Source organism: Heliangelus exortis, chromosome 1, assembly GCF_036169615.1.
Source record: "Heliangelus exortis chromosome 1, bHelExo1.hap1, whole genome shotgun sequence".
NCBI classification, from domain to species: domain Eukaryota; kingdom Metazoa; phylum Chordata; class Aves; order Apodiformes; family Trochilidae; genus Heliangelus; species Heliangelus exortis.
Window position 1 is genome coordinate 98,613,083 of NC_092422.1, and position 21,261 is coordinate 98,634,343.

A 21,261-nucleotide genomic window follows, 5' to 3' on the forward strand; every position below is an offset into this window, starting at 1 on the left:
GGATTTGAAATAGAGAGTGAGTCCTTGGAAAAATCTCAGAAGATAATTTTGCATAAAAATCATCCATGGAGATATTGTTCTCAGAATTACTTTTGTTCTAAGTTTCTTCTGCCCACCTAATTAACTCTAAGTGCAGTTGAGCAACACACTTAAAAAGACACACAGTGGGTCTCTAATGAGATGTACCTGTTGGCACCCTGCCTCCTAATGTCCCTGCATGTAGCAGAATTGTCAGTAACATATAACAACAATTGTTGAAGTGTAAATCTCCTGATCGCAAAAGAGAGAGGGAAATAGATTAAAAAACAGTCCCAACCCTTAAACTCCATAATCCACCCTACCTACTGAAGTCATTCAATAGGAGGAGTCATGAATTGCAGAAGCTTGAACTCAGCTTTGCTTTCTGCTTCCTACTCTACGTCACTTACTTCACTAGTGGCATTTGGTTTAGCTGGAAATCTAGAATATTATAAGGAAACACAAGATTTGCCACTTGTCTGAGGACAGTACGTATTTTTTTTCTCCATTTCCACATGCTGAATTTGTTTTTCTTCATCTTCTTGATAAACTGCGTGAAAGCAGGTAAGAACCATTAGCTTATTCCTTGCAATGTACTCTCTTGGTTTTTTTCAAGCATAAAAAATGAATATTTCTTCATGTAAATTGGCCAAAAGATAAAATCTTGTGGATTATGCCTAATGGAGCAGATAATTAGTAAAGAGAATTTGATCACTTTGAAGCTGAGACATAGGTTTTCATTTTAAAGTAAACAGAACAAAGCCTGTTATTTTATCACTGGCTGTACTTTGCACGGAACACACTCAGGTGTTTGCACTTTGTACGAAGAGGTAATTGTGAAATAGTTTAACATATTAACATACATTTATTTTTTATTGCTGATTTGATAGGTTGACAGGTTTTCCTGTTGTGCATTACGCTTTAAATAGTAAAATTTTCTTATAAAAAAGTCAGTGTCTTACAACAGTGTCTTACAAAAGTCAGATTTACAAATTTTCCCTCATCAACCACAGAAAAAACTTACAATACATACAAACATATACAGGAAAAGATAAAACAGTATAGTAGCTACTATACTACTTAACATATATAACTACTCAACACCTACCTCTATGTTTGGACTGCACAGAAAAGCGTATGTCAATACTCCCCAAAGCATGCACAAAGAGCAGCTGGGTATTCCTTCCAGTAATCAATTGGAAATAGGGGTTTGAAAAACCTTCCCTCAATGACTGCTTGCTAAACAATTCAAAGCATCTGATTGATAAATATTTTTATAGTACTTACCTAGACCCTATATTTTTTCTGTATTTACCTTTCAAACAATAACTGCTGTCATTTTCACAGCCGTAAGTAAACAAGTTGTTTTCTTTTGACTTTTCTCATCTAGTAAAAAAGCTTTGTCAGTTAAAATTATTTCCTTGTGATAGATTTCCCACCACTATGGACCAGACTGTGCCTCTCTTTTATGTCACTATCATTTCACTGGCTTCAGAAGAATTAATTCTTATTTCTACAAACCAAATTGTAAGAACTAGAAGTATCTACATGAATATGGGAGAAACACGTCAACAATATCCTAGCACGAATCTTTTACATGCTAAGTATGTAGGAGTCAGTTATAAGGATTAGTAATTAAGCTTGGATTTAAGAAAAATCTTAGGCAAAAAAAGAAAATGCAATGTTGAATCTAAAGAGCAAAAATGGAATCAAGTTGCTGTTTATTATCATTTAGCTTTCTATATGACGTTTGTGTAATAGAATTTCTATTCCAGTTTTATTGACATAAATGGTTATATGAAAACTAGAGATTAAACGTGACACATTATATTAATACCTTAGTATGTCACATGTATGACATTTTACCGGTTTCTTGAGTACTACTTTCATCAAATTCAAGGCACCTGCAGCTTAGCAGGTCTCAATTTCAGAACTTCTTGGATAGGTGTCAGCAATGAAACTGAGTTGCCTTAATAACCTGTCCACTAATCACAGTAAGAGTTACTTAAATAATTTAATGTCTAAATGAGGAGAAATGTGAAATTTATTTTGAAATATAGGTATGTCTAATTTTTTCCAGATGTAATAACTGTAGCCATTGTCTTAAGGTGATGGTAGGCATGAAACTTGCCTGGTTGATTTGAGACAGGAAGTTTCAGGCCATTTCTAACACCCTGTAACTTCAACCCTGTTCCTGTTTGCAAATACTCATTTTTTATGACAGTCCAGAGGTGACTGGTCTATTGCTGGTTTGGCCTAGAGGTGATTTGTCTAGTTTCCTATCTGAATTACTGCCTTTGCTGTATACTAATTAGTGCTGTAATTCACGTTATTTAGCTTTGTTTGGATCTGCTCTACAGCATCGAGTACTTTTTCCAGATAACTTGTAAATGCCCAGCACCTGCCCTTCCCAGCTCTATAAACTGGAGAGTTCTCGCTGTGTGACTCAGATGTGCAGATGTGGTGGGTTCAGTTCTGCCAGCTGGGTGCTTGCTGGGAAAAGGAGAAGAGCTAGGATTTCCTCTCCCATAACTCAAAAAATTCTGAGGAATTCAGGTTACTTTTAAATTATTTTTTGAGGAACTGAGTAGGTACTATTTCTCTTCCTACTTTTGTTTTATAAAAGTATCCTGACTCTTGTTTTGCAAAGTTGCCAGGAAGATAGAGGAGTTTCCATCAGATACCAAATTAAAGCCTTTTGTGAAGTAACATAGCCCACCAGAACTCAAGAGACTGGCCCAAAGTCCTTATGCCATACATTGTCTCACCCCATAGTGGAGGTGAACAGGCCATACAGAACTGTGACAGCCATTGGCATTATGCCCAAAATCTTGAAGTGATTTATCCATACAATGTGACCTCAGCAGCCAAAGGGTACTTTTAAAAAATCATTAACTTTTGGTGTTGATAAGTATACAGGGGAAAAATTAAGACTTTTTAGACTCTTCTGAAAATCTCCGTCTTCTTGCTGATCCTGACTGATCTACCTTGTTTACATAACTCTCTGAGTCCAGAAATGCCAAATATTACTGTTTTTATTGTGCCATTATGTACAGGTTCTTTTTTTTTTTTCAAATTCAGAACATGATCCTTTGTTTCTTCTTTCTTTGTTTCTTGGTAGTGGTGTCCTTACGGTGATCCAAAACTAGGTAAGAGTTCTGGATCATCCCTGTACCATCAGGCAACTGTTTCTTCTTGCTAGATTGAACAAGAAGTCCTAAGGATTTGTGACTTTGAAGACGTGGCCAAAAGAGGAAGTAACAACCACAACAGTTTTCCTGTTAATACACCACACAATTATTGTGAAAAAATTCTGAGAACTTAAGTTTGATGGTTAGGCCAAGCATCTTATCAACACTGACTACTATTTTTTATTTGTTATGGAGAAAATGGATTGTTCAGGAGTTACAAAAGGTCAAATTTGCATTTGGGGGTTTTGGAGGAGCATTAGAGGTTTCTGCAGAGATACCAGTCTGCTCTTTGTTGTTCAGTACACATTCTGGCACCTGATTTCAAAGGTAAAGTAAAGAAGATGAAACTCCTTCACTTTTAGTGGAAAAAAAGTGGAAAGAAATGCCAAGAGGTAGTATTTCAGGTGGTCTAACTCATCAAATGTGGTTTAATATGTTATTCTTTTTCAGATGAGACAGAAAAATGTCCTGAATTTACAGACCTTAATATTGGCAATGCTTTGTCTGGAACAGAACTCCAAGTCCAGCTACTGCTGTACACAAGAAAAAATCCAAATTGTTCTGAGAGACTCATTGAACACAATGCTACTGCATCCAAGTACCTTAATATCTCCAAGAAAATTGTCTTTGTTATTCATGGCTTCAGACCAACAGGATCTTCACCAGGATGGCTAGGTGACATCAGGGAGCTTTTACTGTTTTCAGATGATATTAATCTTATTATAGTTGATTGGAATCGTGGTGCTACGACTGTGAATTATATAACTGCTGTTGAAAACTGCAGAAAAGTTGCAGAAATACTGAAGCACTATGTTGACCAGATGCTGGTAAGGTAGAGATATCTGTCTGTTCTGAATAAGTCTAAGTGGCATAGTTTGGGTGGGAATGGATATTTAAAGGAGAATTAATACTTAAAGAGGATATTTAAGATGGCTGTTTGAACAGAAGCCCAGTGTACAATATCAAATGACTTTGCTTAAATTTATTACTGTATATCTTGAACTACAACTAAGTTCTTTTCCCTTTTCACTGAACTAGGTCTAATAGTGCATATGTTTTCTTCAGTCATCTAGAAGTCTTAGGTCTTCTGACAAGAGTGAATGCACCAGTGGGGAAGCGAAGTGAAAGATGTTCAAACAGTATGCAGCATAAAAGTCTTACAAAAATGTTTCACTACTCTTTTTACTATTGAAGTATTATAATGAAGAATTCAAATGAAGAAGAAATCACTGACAAAGATAAAACTGTTTTTTCCAAAATGATATAAACTTGATTCCAGAGGTGAATCTTCTTGATGCCAGTAGTCTTAACTGGGCTCTAGATTCATTGCTTAAAAAATGAACAAAAAATGGTATAATCTCATTTTGTCATTGTTATACTCACCACTCGATTTTTACTCTTTTCTCATGACTTCTTTTCCCAGCCGTCCTCAGAAATCTTGAATGCTGGGTAGTAAGAAAATATTCATGTAGAATATTAGTGAAAAAAGAAAATATTCATGTAGAATATTAGTGAAAACCACAGCATTTTGATAAAGGATGAGGTGAAAGGAGAGCTTACCAGAATCTGCTCTCTGATATACTGACAACAGTTTTTAATTATGAGAGTAAATTTAATGTTATGGAATAGAAAAACAAAAAAGAATTATCAGAACAGACCAATCCAGAGTAGGTTACAAAGGTGCAATTTTGTTGATGCAGGCTTCTGCTTAATTGCTGTTTACACATCTGCCTGACAAAGCAATGACTGTGAGTCACACCTGGCCCAACCATATTGTGAAGTTTATTAAAATTGTGGTGGTGGAGTCTGTTGTGTCCCACAGCCATCAGTTTCATACTTGTGAGCTTTTGTGAGGCTTTTTAAAATTCAAGACACAGTGGTGTGTCAGATCCACACCTCATCCCATCACTTTGCAGAGATTCTGACAAGTCTGCTGACACTGTTTCAGAGTTCTTCAGAAGATTTCTTTTTAAATACCACCTGCTTTGGCAGCATTAGTCAGCAGGTGTGTGGCATAGTTTCTTAATGGTGTTATATTTTCAATTTCCTTTATTGGAAGGATAAGGCAGAAGTTGGGGTTGGGTTTTTTTTTTTTTCCTAGTTTTGGTTCATCTTTCTTGTATCTAGTACATGTCTTCCTCTTCCTTCCTTGCTCTCCTTCTAACAAGTGTGACAGTTTGGAAGAAATGTGACTCAAGGTTCCTTTTTACATTTTTCTAGTGAAAGTATTGCATAATTTTTGTACTACTACAGAATGGCAAACTGAAAAGAACTTTTCAATTTCCGTTTGTTTCTAAAGTTAGAGAGTACTGACAAAAAGTGAAAACTAAATCAGTTTACTGATTCTGATCAGATAGCCCTGTGGGTGACTGTGGCTTTGCTGTTTTCTGTTTTTTCCCTGTGACAGGTAAATGGAGCTTCTCTCAACACTATTCATATGATCGGTGTTAGTCTTGGGGCTCATATAGCTGGGTTTGTTGGGCAGCAATATAATGGCAAAATTGGCAGAATTACAGGTAAGGCTTTTAATCTCCATGCATGCATTCTAATGTACCTTGTATTGTTCTCATGGCTTTGAATCACATAGGTGAGACTGAAAAATTGACAAATATGAATTGATTAATTAGTAAGATACAAGGGGAAAAATGTATCCTTGGTAGAAGTTCAGATAATTGTGAAAGTCTGCCTTCAGGACACAAATCTCAGCCGAATTTTTCCAACGAGTTTACCTCTAATCTCTCAAATGAAAATTGCACACAACATCCAAATGCCACTTAAGTTAAATGACATGCTAGATAACTTTCTGTCTAGCTGGTGGAACAAGTCAGGTCCCTCTGAAGGGAATGTTTAAAAGCTCTTGGCCAGACCACAGGAATCAGGAACAAGTATTTAGTTTCAATTTGAGGTGTCTGAACATGGTGTAGGCTTTGCTATATTGAGATATTTGCTACAAGGTACTTAGATCAGGTGTGCAACCTGTATATGGGTACTGCAAATGTCAGAGCACATTTGTTTGTTTTGTCAGCTTTTTCATCTGTGGGAGTAGTGCATACAGTGAAAACTGGAGTACCCTAATTTGGGTACATCTTTCAGGACCAGGGACTCATGAGGTTTAGGATTAAATTTTAGATACTGGCTCCTTGGGCAGAATCCACAGTGCTAATGTGGGTGCACAGGCTGCAGGTGCTTTTTTCTGGTGCAAGAGCAAAACTCACTGCATCTAGGATGTTGAGAAGGGAGCTGACTCAGCTAACTATCAGAAAAGATGGTAAGGGGATCCTGATAGTGCTTAGGATTTCACAGAGCAGATACTTTAAGTCTGAAAGGAGACAGTTACCTCCTCTTGCTACTCATAGCTCCAAACTTCAGAGTACTTAATTGTTTTTTCCTTGTTTGTTTGTTTGTTTTTCTTCTCCAAAATATAAGAGGAGACAGTAGCCAGGCTTAAGAAAGGGATTTACAGACTCCTCACCTTTTTTCATGGTTATCTGAAAGTCAGAGCATTTTCTAAGAGTCTGGTAGGCTCCAGCTATATTCCTTTGGTTAAGAATACTCATTTCCACTTAACAAAATTCCCTTCAGTGTATTAGTGTCCCAATTTGGGGACAGTCTTAATTTCAATCCTATTCAAGTATGTCTGTGTTTTCTCTATAAAATGGGAGCAGATGCACATGATTTCTGAACTTAGATGTTCACAGTGAAATGCAATTACATTAAACGTTTCAATCACTGTCTTATAATTGCAAATAGGGATGAATAAAGGCAAAGATTGAGTATTCCAAACACACAAGGCTTAAAAGCTTTTAAGTGTCTCTTTGATACTCTCAAACAAGCGGAGACAGGGGTGAAAAGTGATGTGGGGAAAATGAGTTTAAGAAGAAAAAGAAAAATACGTTTTCTTTTTCACTGTCTGTATGTTTCTGCAATATAGAACTAATTAGTGAAGGAGAACAATGACCTTCATCACCTGGGTTTCTGTGAATGTGTACTCCTGGCTTCCCACGATCCTCTGTGGTACTTTGAGTCTTTGTTATCTTGATCTTGAGAGAGAATCTGCCTGGGGTAGTTGTTAAAGCACATCTGCCACTTAATTCAGAATACAAATTTGGATAAGCTAAGGTCATACGCTAGCCTTGTCTCTCAGTCAGTGAGAATGCACTTAGGAATCACTGAAAGTGAAGGAATATGTTTTGCCTTGAAAGTTTTATTTTCAGTCTGCTGCTTTTTCTTTTACCCTCCCTGTGTTTTTGTTGTCAAGAAAATAGGAGCAGAGACAACCTCAGCTGGCAATATAATTATCCTACGAAGGGCAGCAATTACCATCTTGAAAATGATCAGATTTCAGGGCTGCACAACAATAATTCTTTATCCCCCAAATAATGAGAATACACAGTGTTTATGCTTCAAATGCCTTGCCACCCATAATCCCCTCCTCCTTGATATAAAGTGGCTTTGTGGATCTCAGTTGGAATGTCTTTTGTCATAACTGAGCTTTTCTTAAAGTATAGGATTTCCAAAATTCCTTAAGGTGAAAATGTGGTAAAAAATTGGTGTTTCACTAAGGTGCATGAAACAATCATTTTTCTTTAAGCAATTTCAACACCAACAGATAAAATGATTGAGGCACATTTGAAGTTGTCTCCATCCAAGATGTCTCCATCTTGTGTTCTGTTGGTAAGAGTAGTTACATGGTGTGTTTTTTTTTAATTAAGTACTTAATGGTTATAGTATTTTTTTGGGAAAAGGACAGAATGAATTCTCCTGATTTGGCCTCTAATACTCTTGTCTTGTGATTCATCCCTGGGAGATGAGCAAAACTTATTAGGAAGAGAACAAAATTCAGAGATATGTGTTGATCAGTGTTGTGGTAGGAACCCTTGCTTTCTTTAGCAAGTTGAAGAATGGAAACTTGAGTAGAATCGTGCTGGGTTTTATTTTTATTCCATTTATCAATGACGGGTTATGGATGAATAAACCTTGGATGTTACTCTTGTATGTATCTGTAGAAACAGACTCCAGGATTTTTAATGCTAGTGTTACTTTCATTTAGGTCTTGACCCAGCAGGCCCTACATTCACTGGAGTACCACCAGACAGGAGGCTGGATCGCACTGATGCACAATTTGTGGATGTAATCCATTCGGATACTGATGGTGATGACATAGCCTTAACTTTTCCTATTTCACCTTGAGGAAAGGAAGAAAAGTGAAAGAGAAGGGATGAGCTCTCTCAGTCATATCCAGATAGTCTTACAGAAGTATATTTTATGTTATTAGGTGGATTTCTGTGCTGTTGCTTTCTGACAGTATCTATACTTTTGAAATCATATTGTACATTAATATTCCCAATATGCCAAATTGAAACTCAGTTTTGCTACTGACTTAAGCAATGATGGGCTGCTTTGTTCAGTTCTGACAGGAGTAGCCAGGTTACTGAATGCCTGAAGTTTCCTGACAGAGCCTGAAAATACTGAATTCAGTTTTATGTCCAACAACCAGCTGAAGGCCTATGAAGACAACTGTAAATCATCGATTTACTGCTGTTCAGAAGTAGAGATAACAACGTCACACATCTTTTTTGTGATAGTACATTGCATTATTCCATATTACAATTAATTTATTGCATTATTGCAAAAAATTATTGCATTAATTTATGATACTGCTAATTGCAATATGGTTCAGCATGAACAGGGTTTTGCTGTGCTAGTGTGTATGAACAGAGGTTGCAAGCATGTGTTTATTGCTGAATTAAAGTCCCTTCTGGGACAGAAATTCTCATCTGTACCCCACTATTACACTATACAGATTCACTGCTTAAAATTCTAAATGAAAAAAGGTTAAAATGAAGATCATTGTGAAGTCTGCTTCATTATGTTATCATCTGTTTATTTGGTTTTTTTTTCAAAACCATACATAAGCCTTTCAAACCTACCACACTTATCCCATTATTTGTATGGTTTAATGTCAGTTTTTTAAAATAATATTAAAAATTAAGCATTTTATTATTCAACTTTATATGTGAACCTGCAAAATACCAGTTTTTATAATGTCTGAATTATGTGAGCAAAGATAATCTAGTAAAAAGGAAGATAGGTCAGACTGAGCAAAATGTTACTTATGTTCCTTTATTGGATAAATACAATTTTTTCTGCTTTAATATACTGCATATATTAGTGTAGCTCAGAATCCCTTGTCATGCAAAAAAATGGAAAATCTTACCCTAGTATAAATTACACTGGGAATGAATTTTGGTATCTGGAGAGAACATACGAGAGAAACTCATAAATTTCTTTGTGAAAACAGTGTCTCAGGTACAGCACTAAATTGTTGCTTCTGTTCTATCCATTTTCTTTTGTGGTAGGAGGAATCTTACACAAATGTGTATACATTTCTGCATGGCATTTTACTTGTGTATTACTCTTAAAAATGAAAAAAAATGCATGTATTTTAATTTTTGAGTTCCATCTACAGAACCAAAAAATAGTATATTTGGAAAAAAAATCCTTTAAGACCATAATATTATTTTGTAATGCAATGTAATGATAAATAATTCACTGCATAATTGTTTTTATGCTTTTTTAATTAAAAGTATTTTTACTTTAGCATTAGGTTTCAAGAAACCTTTAGGAACCATTGATTTCTATCCAAATGGAGGAATGGATCAGCCTGGTTGTCCACAAACACTATTCAGTGGTAAATACAAATGTGTTCAGTTAATGACAAAAGAGTCTGAAATCAAATAATTAAAAAAAATTAAAAATTAATTAAAAAACAGATAAAATTGAATTAAATGTACACTGCACATAATCTGTAATTTGGGGGCTGAAGGCATTGTATTTATTTTCCCTCCCCACTAAGCAAATGAGAAACAGCAAAGGTGTTTTACATCTTTTCTTTAGTAAGGATCTTCCTGTAAGCATTCATATTTAGTCATACCATTGTGATTGGTATAACAGAATTATACATATATATATAATCTCTATATATAATTTGCATATAGATCATAATTTTTTGGCTAGACATGGGGAAAGTCTTTGTGTCCAAATGGTTTGGAGAGCTCTTGCATATGACATTAGAGACAAGATTTTCAACTCTTCACTGTGTCTGAGGTTCCTCATGGCTGGCAATGATGAGCTAAGTTTTGGTCAGGTCTTTTAGGCTCTAGGATGAAAATATTTTTATGACATGATCTTTGGCTGCAGAATTTTACTTATTTTAACCTCCATAAATCTTAGGCAAGGTGGCTGCCCATCGTTTTTGTTTAGTCCTTTTGGATATGTTTATGACTGTCTACATTTCTTTTACTAATCTGCACAGAGAAGCTGCTGCAAAAGCATAGGCAGGGTTTCCACTTGTGTCTCTGTGAGTATGGTAAAATCCCTCAAGGCTTGGGATCAGCTTAATCTGTACAATTCTAATTGTTTTGCTAGGAAAATAAGGACTTTATTACCCAAAGGAGCTAGAGTGAAGAATCTCTGAAGTATTCCTCATGGTAGTTTTTCTGCCAATATGATCTGCACAGGATGCAGCATAACTCAGTCTCACACTTTATAGCAACTTTGATAGGACATAGACTATTTCTTGACTATACAGTCCTGTAGACTTTTCTCTGTTATACTCAAAACAGTCTTCAATTTCTTCTTGTGTGTGTGCATCCATTTTTTACACTCGGTAGTCAACTAATTAGAGAATAGATCATGGCTAACAAAGGGTAACTCAGGTAAAAAGGATTACTTTGATAACATATTTTCTTACATGAAAAACGTAGTTACATTTTCTTGTTATATTTCTTTTTTTTTGTTTTTTTCCTGAAGGACTTCAGTATTTTAAGTGTGACCATCAAAGATCTGTCTTCCTCTTCTTATCATCTTTGAAAGGAAAGTGCAACATAATAACATATCCTTGTGACTCTTACTTGGATTATAAGAGAGGAAAATGTGCTGATTGTGAAGCTTTCCAGCCAATGTCCTGTCCAGTACTGGGTAAGAGTTACAATTCCTGCTCTGGGCTCAGTCAGTTTTGAGGAAATCCAGCCTAGCTTCAGGGTTATTATAGAGTTCTGTAGCATGATGTTAAAGTGATCTGTTGAGACTGATCATGTGCAGAGCTGCATATTGTTTGAAGTAGTTTAAAGTTTATGGCTTTTTCTGACTTACAGCAGTCTGTGAGACGCAGGTGCTGAATGTTCCTAATCCTTGATCATTATGCTTTGTAGTCTGAAATGGATTCACAGTGTATTTCCTTTCTACAGAGAAACTACTTAGTCTACTTAGTTCATCATTTTAGGTTTTCATGGTATATTAACATCCCTAGAGTACCTGCGATTTTCACTTAAGTGTAAAAATGTTTATAGCAACTTCATGGTTTCTCTGGCTCTTCTTTTGGAATCAAGCTTTTATTTGGAGGGGCTTTTTTAGGGAGGATCTCGGGACAGTAGGAAAAGAGCTACAATAGTGTGAGCATATCCTAGTTGCCAGGGTTTTTGTAAGAATTACATTTAAAAATATTTTATTATAATTGAACTTTCAATTCATACCTTATTTTTTTACACCCTTATATTAGGATGTACACCCTATATTAGTTAATAAGGTTTGAAGAATATGCATATAAAGACAGAACTTGTATGTTATTTTATAAAAAAACCCCAACTATAATGGGATGTTATAGTAGAGCAGAAAAACTCCAGGACTTCCCTAGCATGGTTATTAGCCATGCTTGACACACTACAAAAGAATGCCCAAACTAGAGGTGGAGAAATATTTTATTTTATTTTTTTACTGACCATAAAACCTATGAAAAAATGTCAGATAGCTGGGAACTGAGAGGAGAAGTAGCATCCTTCTATTGCAAGCTTTACTGCTTGTCCCCTTGAAGTGACAGCTCTGCAGCCTGGAACTAGATCTCATTTTCCAATCTAGGTAAAGAAACCAAGAGGGAGAGAATAGTATCAACCATTTTAGAAACAAGGACTATTTTTAAGCCCCAAAGACAATAAGCACAGAATTGTATAAACCACAAGTTCTTTTTACATTACACCCATAAACTTAGTAGGTTTGCAGAATATCTAATATTTTAATAAAGAATATCTATAATTACAGTTTTTAGGGTTTAATTTTTTTTTAATAGTTCAAAAAAGAAAGGAAGGAATTTTACCTAATGTGAAGAAGTTCTGCAAATATGTGGGATGTTTTTTGGGTTTGCTTTTATTACCTCTGCAGGATTTTATAAACTCTATATTTTTTGTGTTAATACTCTAGAATAAATAGATTCCAATTATTACATTATGACGATTTTAGTGGTACTAGTATATTATAAGAATGGAATACTTGCATACTGCATTCTATTATACTCAAGGGATTCCTGCATTTTCCAAGTCAGCTTACTTTCTCAGAGAATATTTAAGAAAATTAAAGCCAAATTTGTCACTTTGAGTGAGTTTCTTTCATGTAATTATATGTGTACCATGATTTTGCTAAATGTCTAAAATGAAATATTTAAATATTGGATTTCAGGTTATTTTGCTGATGGATGGAAAAATTTGTTAATCCCAAAGAGCTCACCAACGAAAGCTTATTTTGATACCTCAGACCAAGACCCATTCTGCAGTGAGTGACTGAACCCATACATAACAAACTGTTTATGAAATGTTATGGCTGTTATTTGTTATCTGATCTGGAGTGAAAAGAGAGATGAAAGTAGAAAGTTATTGTTAGCTTTTGTGTAAAATGGTGTAATAAACCATGAGATAAGTGTCAGTTTGCAGACTGGAGGAAGGTGAGTGATTGTGGCAGCAGAGGAAGCAATACATTTACCAAAAAAGAACTGTCTTTAAAAGCAATGAAATTGACTGCCAAGAGGAAGAAGGAAGCCAGAAAATGAGAATTGAATGATAGGGAAAAAACTGGACTGAGAGAACCTGCTTAGGTAGGATTATTGCTGCCATTTTCAGAGGGCAAAAAATTGGAAGTGAGACTGCCCTGGGTCGGGCACAAAAAGAAACACTTCCAAGTTCCACCCCTGGAGGACAGCACCCCAGAGTCAGTTTGTACAAGTCCATGTCTCTCTAGGAGTAAGATACTGGAGGGAAAACTTTGCTCATTGTTTCAGGTTTATGCTATATGGGAATTGATTCCCATGGCATAGGCCTTAGCCTCAACAGTTTAGATACCTACTATCTATGTAGAGGTCCAGTTTAGATTTTCATCCAATTTCTGCTTTTGTTAACAGACCATAAGCAAATCTTAGTATGCTGTTCTAGTTGGTTATGTTTATTCTTAAGGAACTTTGATTTGGGGTATGAAGATAGGTTTATTGGGAATTCAAGTGAAATCAAGTTTTTACATTGGGTTTTTTCATCACTTAGGAAAGTTTTGTGGACAGGACCTGAATATCTTAGTTTATATTGTTAATCATACATACTTACATCACTGTTTCTTCCAAAGATGCAAGGAGAGGTTATTAAAGATGCAATAGATTTTACAGAAAAGAACTCATATTCCCAAGTTTGACCCAAGCTGCTACCACTGTTTTCCCTTGCTCCTGTTTCCTTGGGCTTTGCTCTTACACTCTCTCAAGGATGACCAGACCACCAGGTCTGTCCCCTCATTCACTCCTCCTGCAGCTAAATGGCCATTTTGCCAACAGATAAAGCTTGTGCTGATGCTGTTCTTCCTTTCTCCCCACCAATGTCCCTCAGCTAATTTTCTGGATGTGTCATTCTCATAGGTGATGTGATGATGTTGCTTCACTCATAGCTCAAATATCCCCTCTTCTCCAAGCTTGCCAAAACCTGAAGGTGATAGTTAGAGCTTGATTTTTTTTTCTTAGACAGGTCAGACACTTCGTGCTAATTCTGATAGTAGCTTTCTGATCCAAATCCTTTCCATGTGAGAACTGGAAGAAATTACAGTAATTATGCAAAGCTCCAAGTAGCCATTTGATAGAAGCTATATTTTGTCAATAGTCTTCTTGTTCCTTTGAGCCAGTGGATATTTTTAAAAGGGTGATAATAAAACTGTATCCTGTTGAGGTCATTCTTTGAATCTTATTTTTTTTTTTTTTCCTCCAGTGTACAACTATTTGCTGGATATTACTACCTGGAATAAAAGCATTAGGAGAGGTTTCATTAAAGTTAAAATAACAGATTATGCTGGAAACACAGTAGAATCAGAGATGAGTAGGTATGTGCTGATTTTTCTCTTCATCTTTTCTATTTTTTTTTATTTATTTTTCTGAGTTTCCTAAACCATTTAACCTGCTAATGTTCAGGTAAAAAAAAGTATCATGAGGATGGTCTTGATCCTTTCTCCATTTATGAACTAGCCCAGGTCCTTTCATGATACTGGTTTGAATCCTACAAGTTTTCTGGTCTTTATAATAACTCTTAGTAATAATAATACTAAACTAACAAAGCCCTAACTAGAAATAATATTTTTCTGTAGGGAAGCTTCAACATTTCAGCAGTATAAAAGAGTCAAAATACTAACTGGATTTTATCAAGATGTTGACAAAATAGCGAAGATTTCCTTGACCTTTTCTACAAAGACCCTCATAGGCCCAAAGCATAAGCTTAGGATTCTCCAGATGAGGCTGAAATCTCTCAGTAATCCAGAAAGGTAAGCATTTTGCAGGTATCACTCTCAGGATATTTCCTCAGAAATGTGTATTTCCCTCCATTGTTTTTAAATCACATATTCCCAAATAAAAGAATGTCTTTCTCATCCTACCTAGGATGATATTTATTGTGTGGAACAACTGCTTTGTACATTACCATTTAGTGCACAGCAGCCTTCTGCCTGTAGGCATCATGCATGATGCTTGTTACAGCAGGAGGAGGAGGAGGAGGTGGAAGAGGAGGAAGAGGAAGAGAAGGAGGAGGAGGATGCTCTCTGGTCACAATGACTTCTCAAAGACCTCTTATATAGGGCAGCCTGTCTTACACCCTCTCTTAAAGGAGCCAAATTTAATTAAGCACTTTTCTGATTTTAATAATGTGTATGTACACAGCTTTTCACACTCAGGAAATGGAGCTCTTCAGCTACTTGTGTGGCTGGAATAGGCTTTTGGTCTGCTTGCTGATGGCAAAGACCTTCCAAGAACAAAACACAATGCTTGCCTACACTTAAAATGAATTAGTCTGCATTTCATTTATTTTTAAGTGTTATTACTAAGCTCTTATTAACAATTTATACTGTAAAATACTTTGGTAGTATTGCTATATGTTCACTTTTTAGATTTCCAAAGTTACTTATTGTACAATAGCATTAGCAATTAAATTTTACAATTACATTTTGTGAAAATAACATATTGCATGTAATAAGCAAGAAGTACCCAGGGTAATAACAGTACTTTAGAGTTATTATGTTAATTTGCTTCATAGGAATGACAGATTCAACAAAGTCAGAATTTAAAATAAAATCTAATAATGGTTATAAAACAAGTGGTGAGTGGGAATAATGTTACAATATGAGTAAGTCTGAAGTCAGTCTATTTTGTTACCCTGAGAAATAACAACTAAGGCTTTCTAACTTGGTATGTCATAATAGTCTAGTAGCAATTGGCTATGTGTAAAAAATGTGAAACCTTGTTAAATTAATCTGCTATTTCCTATTTATTAAGAAGGAGGAGGAGGCAAGTGAGAGAGACTTAGAAAGATCAGTAATCAAAATTGTAACCCCAAAAGTGTATACATTATACTTTATTAGCTTGCTGAAGGTGTAATTCTCAAACTCTTGGGTGATCTGACATGATTTTATTGAACCCATTTGGTGATGTGATAGTAAAAATTCTAAATAATATTGCAGTTTTTTTCTTCAATCTAGTGATGATGAATCAGAAGATAAATTTCATGAAAGCTTAAAAGCATTCAGGACTTTTTCAGATAATAATCTAGGAAATAAGAAACTTTTTCAGTGAACAGCTCTTATTGGTTTTGAGTTTTCATTCCTGTTACTCTGACTCTTGTTTGTTTTAAAGTAAGAAGTACTTGATTTGCTCTAATGTAGGATCCACTAAAGTCCTTTGTATGGAATCTCATCAGATTACAGTTATATAGACACATTAATACTTTTAGATAGCAATAGAAAATAGCATATTGAATCAGCATGTGAAGGCAATTTAAATGCAGATGTTAGAACACTATCAGTTGGTGAAATTACATAATTGCACGTTGTAATTATAATTACCTATATTTACCTTATTTAGTTACATATAATTACAACAATTACTTGTATACAGGATAATCAGCTAGAAACTACAGTAAAAAAAATATTTAAATTATTCATATTACAATGTAGTAGGTAAAAACCAGGAGACAGGTGCAGAGATAAAAGACAACAGGAGTCTCAGTTTCCCCAGCTCTGGGTTAATAGCAGGCAGTGGGAGTTTGGGGAATATCACTGACAATTGTCTGCCCATCATTCACACAGATGCTGTGTGAAGGTGGCAGTGCTAAGAGGTACATACAATTTTCAGGCTCTTCTTCTGGGCTCTGACATAAACCATTCCTGCTCACCCATAAAACCAGAAAGCTTTCCTGGATGTGCCCAGGTGTCAGGTCTCCCAAAAGGCTTTTGAACCTGTCAGGCAATTCGTATCCAACTGATGGGGAAGGTGAATGTCTCAAAGATACTTAGCCCAGCCACCTTTGCTTTTTTAAAACAAAACAAGAACAGAAGTAATAGGAAAGAAGACATTATTAAAGCCTCTGATGAACAAGAGTGTGCAGTGTGCTCTTGCATTTTAGTAGACAATGGAGAAGCTAAAATACAGCATTCGTTGTTATGTGAGATATTGAAATTCAACTCAGGAAATGGATGCATATAATAACCTTGCATGGGTCTATTTGGAAATCTGTCCTGTGAAACCTTTCATGGTTTTGTGGACTTTAAAAATGCTGGCAATTTCTGTGCTTTTATGTCTTTTTTTTCTCCCTCTACAAAATAATATAATAGCAAACCATTAAAATCAAATCAAAACAAATTGCAGGTGAAGGACTGGATTAAATTCTGTGCTTTGCATTATACAGGGCACCAGAAATTATCTCTGTCTTCTTAGTCATAAAATCTACTATCTTAGATTTGTGAGGAGTTTCTTATATGGAAATCCTATAACCTTGTCACATGCAGACAGGTGGAGCCTTGACTGGTAGAAATCTCACACTAGCAGTTGACAACAGAAGTGCCTGCTAGAATGTTCTTCAGATTTTTTTTTTTTTTTTTCACTGTTTCACTGTATGCTACATCCCAGCCTAAGGTGGATTGTGTTGGGTAGCCACATCTATGAGTTCAGAGCAATGTAGAAGATAATTTTAAATAAAATAAGTATCAGAGCTTTTGTGCCCTAAGAGGTGCCATCAGAGGCTATGCTAGTTACTTGCCAGTTCAAACTAGCTCTCATCATCATAGGAGTGCATAAAGGGCTGTGCAGGGCATGTGTGTTGACCTCAAAAGTAAGGTTTTGTGTGACTGCCACTCCCTTTGTGACCTCTGTATGTGTTCATGCAGTATTATGCAGCTCTGAGTTCTCAGGATGCTTAGATGCCAAATTACTCTCTTGCATGAAATTTCCTTACACGTGCTGTAATTGGTACTGAGAGTTAGAAGATGTTATGATGCAGTTTTTCACTTTCCTCTGTGGAATGAAAGCAAAGAAACTTTCATGCCAAGGGAACTCAATAAATTATTCAGGCCCACTGTTAACCCAGGAGTTGGGCCATTCTTGGACCGTTGTTCTAAAGAATTCATTTGAATGCAGATTAATAGCTTTAATGGATGAAGTATTGCATCTCTGTATTTCAGACTTGTGATACATGTACTGCTCAGGCTACTTTGGACCATCCAGCTGATGTCCTGGTTGTTCTTCACAGTGTGGAAAACTACTCTAGTGATGCATCAAATAGGGTGCAACAGCCAGGACTTATTTTCTTGTCCTCAGTGCAGTCACTGAGAGGTGGTAAATACTAGAGGTTCAATAGTTCAAATACTGAAATATTTTTTCTGGTTTTGTATGTTACACACGTTGTTTTCTTTGTTTCCTTTTTAGGCCACCACTGTGCAGATACGATTTTGTACTGATGGAGAACACTGAACTGACCTTCAAACCTATCCCTTGCCCAGAGAAGGCTACATGAAGATAGAGCTACTAACTTAATTTCTCTTAGAGCCATTTCTCTAATGTCTCTTAGAGAGCTAATGTCTCTTAGAGACATTTTGATTCTTCCTCAGGATAAAAACTGCAATGAGAAGGGAAATGAGAAAAGCTGGATTTATTTGCAAGAGTCTACCTGGTAATATGCATTACTTCTTTTGAGTGACCTAGGTGGAAATAATTGAAAAATTCATATCTATATATGTATTTGGGAAATGTGAATAAAGTAAATGTATCATGGTGGAGAACATGCAGTGGTCTGTTCGTTATTACTTGTTAGCAGTGACACAACTACTGAATAAAATATGAATTCGCTGCATAACCCTGGCATATTATTTGTCAAGTCATACGTATATTTAATTATTTATTATTTGTAATGGATTTTACATGGAAACATAATTATCTGTCTACTAAGTGAATTTAATATACTGTTCATATGATGTACAGGTCTAATACACAGCAGTTTTGCTGTGCTATATTCACCAGATAAAAAAAATTTTTATTTTCTCATTTTGAGAACCGGAACAATAAGATTTGTGAGCCCATATGTAAACTTGATATTTAAATAAACTACCTTTGTGCTCAATTTAGATTAAAATTATTGTAACCATTCAGATTTTTTTGTATTAAAGATGTGGGCAGGGCAGCAATGTTTCAGATATGAAGCAATTCCAAAGTCTATTGTGAAGACAATAACTTAAAGGTGGAATAAATGCACTTTCATTCTGTTTCTATTTGGGCTTCTTCTCACGTTGAGACTGATGACAGCTTTTCGCCTATTGAAATGTAAGCAGGAATAAACCCTACATGAAGATTTCCTCCTCCAACTCAGAAAAAGGTTTTCCAGTGCCAGATTGCCTTTCCTGATGGTGCTGATTGAAGAACAGTAATATGTTCTTTGTATTTTTTTTTCTTTAAGGTTATTTTGTGTATTTAACCATGGTTTCTCATGTAAATGCATCTTATGCACATGATCCTTTTCCTTTCTTGCCTATGCCCCTGCTCGTGACAGCAATATTTGGTTGAATCTATCAACCAGTTTCATCTTAATGTCAGTGGGATGGGATGCCCCAAACCTATGAATTTTTATTTTTATTGGAAGTCAACAACGGGGTTAGAAGGAAGATGGGAAAGCAAGTTATAACTTTGTCCTTTTCATTGCAAGAGGCAGCTCCAGTGTGGTCAGTATATGCAAGGCTTGGAACCAGCATCACACATGCTTTTACTTGTCTAGACAAAAAAATATCTGGACACACAAAAAAAATACAGAGCTGTGGGCAGACTTGCTGAGGGACTGACTTGAAAAAATATGTTTATTCTACAGAAATTGTAATAACATTACTGTAGGTTTTCTCTGGTGGTGTCTTACTCAGCTTTATGCTTTTTTCATCCTTTCCTCTGAGGCAGTCATTGAGAGATACCCAGGAAAGACCTTTCTGTCTGCTGTCTTAGGTTAGCAATATATGCTTATATGCACAGATGTGGCAGTGTAAGCTTTTTGTATTTATCTTCCTTATTAAAAAAACCCAGAAAATCTGCTGTTATTCTGTTTGTTTTCATTCTGAAGCCTATTCTCATTTCCCCTAGTTTCCCCTTTACAGATCTCTGAGTCTCCTTTCTTTCATCACCTTGCCTCCAAATGCCTGTTTCTTGAATGACTTTAGAAAAGTAGCAACTTGAGAGTAAATTTCAGATGTCTTGAACTAGAATCTTTCAATTAGTGTCACAGATGTTTGAGCATAAGAGTGCATCAGATGGCCTCTGAAGTTTCTTTTTAATGTTGGTTTCCACAAATTCTCTGACGTTTTAAACTTTTATATATTTTTAGTGAAAAAAACCCCAAATCATGTTTTATATTATCACTTGTTCATTGATTTCATGTCCTGCTGAGAAGACGTACAGAGGTACAAACATGACTCTTGACTATAACCTTTTACTTTGGTTGATATATTCAATTGTAAGTAAATATTTAGAAAAATTAATGACATTGTATTGTCTCTCAATTGGAAGCAAGAAGGGTAGATAAACTGCTCTTTCTAGTAATGGAACTGAGTGCTTGTGTATTATCACAGCTTTTATTGATGTAGTTATCAAACAAGTGGTTTTTTTTCCCTGTTTACCCATATGAGTAGGCTGATTTTCAACAGCCTACTCTTTTTAAGGACAGAGACACATGAAAGTCTACCTTTCCAGCATTTTCTGGGATTGGTGTCCTCACTGAGAACAATATCCTATGCCATTTACTTGCTTCCCAAATTAGGGCAGAACTCTGGTGTTGCAGCCTTGGAAAGGAGAGCTTATAAATGCTTTTTTGGTGGTAGTTGTAACTCATATGCAACAGACTTCTACCTTCATGAATCCTTTATGCACCATGTAAACATACAGGCAAAATGGTGACTACAGAGGCAATCATGATATACTGAGCTGTGAGGGTAGAGCATAAGGCATGAGCAAGAAAATGTGACAATTAGAGGACTAAGATAGAGTCCCAGGTTTGTTGTTTTGTTTTTTTTTTTTCTGTTACAAATGCATGGAATAAATGTGTGATAAGGTGCTGTTGAAAAGATACCAGGAGACATACAGACATGAAAAATGGTGGTGCAGTGTAAAGGTAATGATAATGTTTTCACACCTTTTAAACATACCTGTAAAAAGGGTAGAACAGAAATAGCCACGTTTCCTCAATTTGGGTAAAGTTTGGGTAAAAAGGAAAGAAGCAACAGGGTTGATAAGGAGTTTCAAATGAACAATAAGAGACAGAAAGAAACTCCTTTCTTTTTTTTCTAAGCTCCCATTTTAGCTGATAATTTCCATTTTCTAAGAGGGATAGTTCCAGGCAGTGCATTTCCAGCACATAATTGCACTTCTCAAGTGGCTGAGCACTTGGACTGCAGCCTTGTGTCTCCC

General features: G+C 35.8%; 1 protein-coding gene across 1 annotated transcript; it reads left to right on the top strand.

Annotated features, from left to right (window-relative positions):
* Positions 1 to 347: 347 nt before the first annotated feature.
* Positions 348 to 20,397, top strand: LIPI (lipase I). Its single transcript, XM_071755743.1, has 10 exons — positions 348 to 582; positions 3,660 to 4,036; positions 5,617 to 5,725; positions 8,260 to 8,361; positions 9,811 to 9,900; positions 11,022 to 11,189; positions 12,720 to 12,812; positions 14,276 to 14,387; positions 14,649 to 14,822; positions 18,250 to 20,397. Exons 1-10 carry the CDS (start codon positions 534 to 536, stop codon positions 18,335 to 18,337), a joined length of 1,362 nt encoding a protein of 453 aa, XP_071611844.1. The 5' UTR covers positions 348 to 533; the 3' UTR covers positions 18,338 to 20,397.
* The last annotated feature ends 864 nt before the right edge of the window (positions 20,398 to 21,261 follow it).

Excerpts from the sequence above, each read along its gene's own strand:
- LIPI (XM_071755743.1), top strand. The coding sequence starts at position 534 with ATGCTGAATTTGTTTTTCTTCATCTTCTTGATAAACTGCGTGAAAGCA. Across the intron at positions 11,190-12,719 it reads AATGTCCTGTCCAGTACTGG|GTTATTTTGCTGATGGATGG; the intron begins GTAAGAGTTACA and ends ATTGGATTTCAG. Across the intron at positions 14,388-14,648 it reads GTAGAATCAGAGATGAGTAG|GGAAGCTTCAACATTTCAGC; the intron begins GTATGTGCTGAT and ends ATTTTTCTGTAG.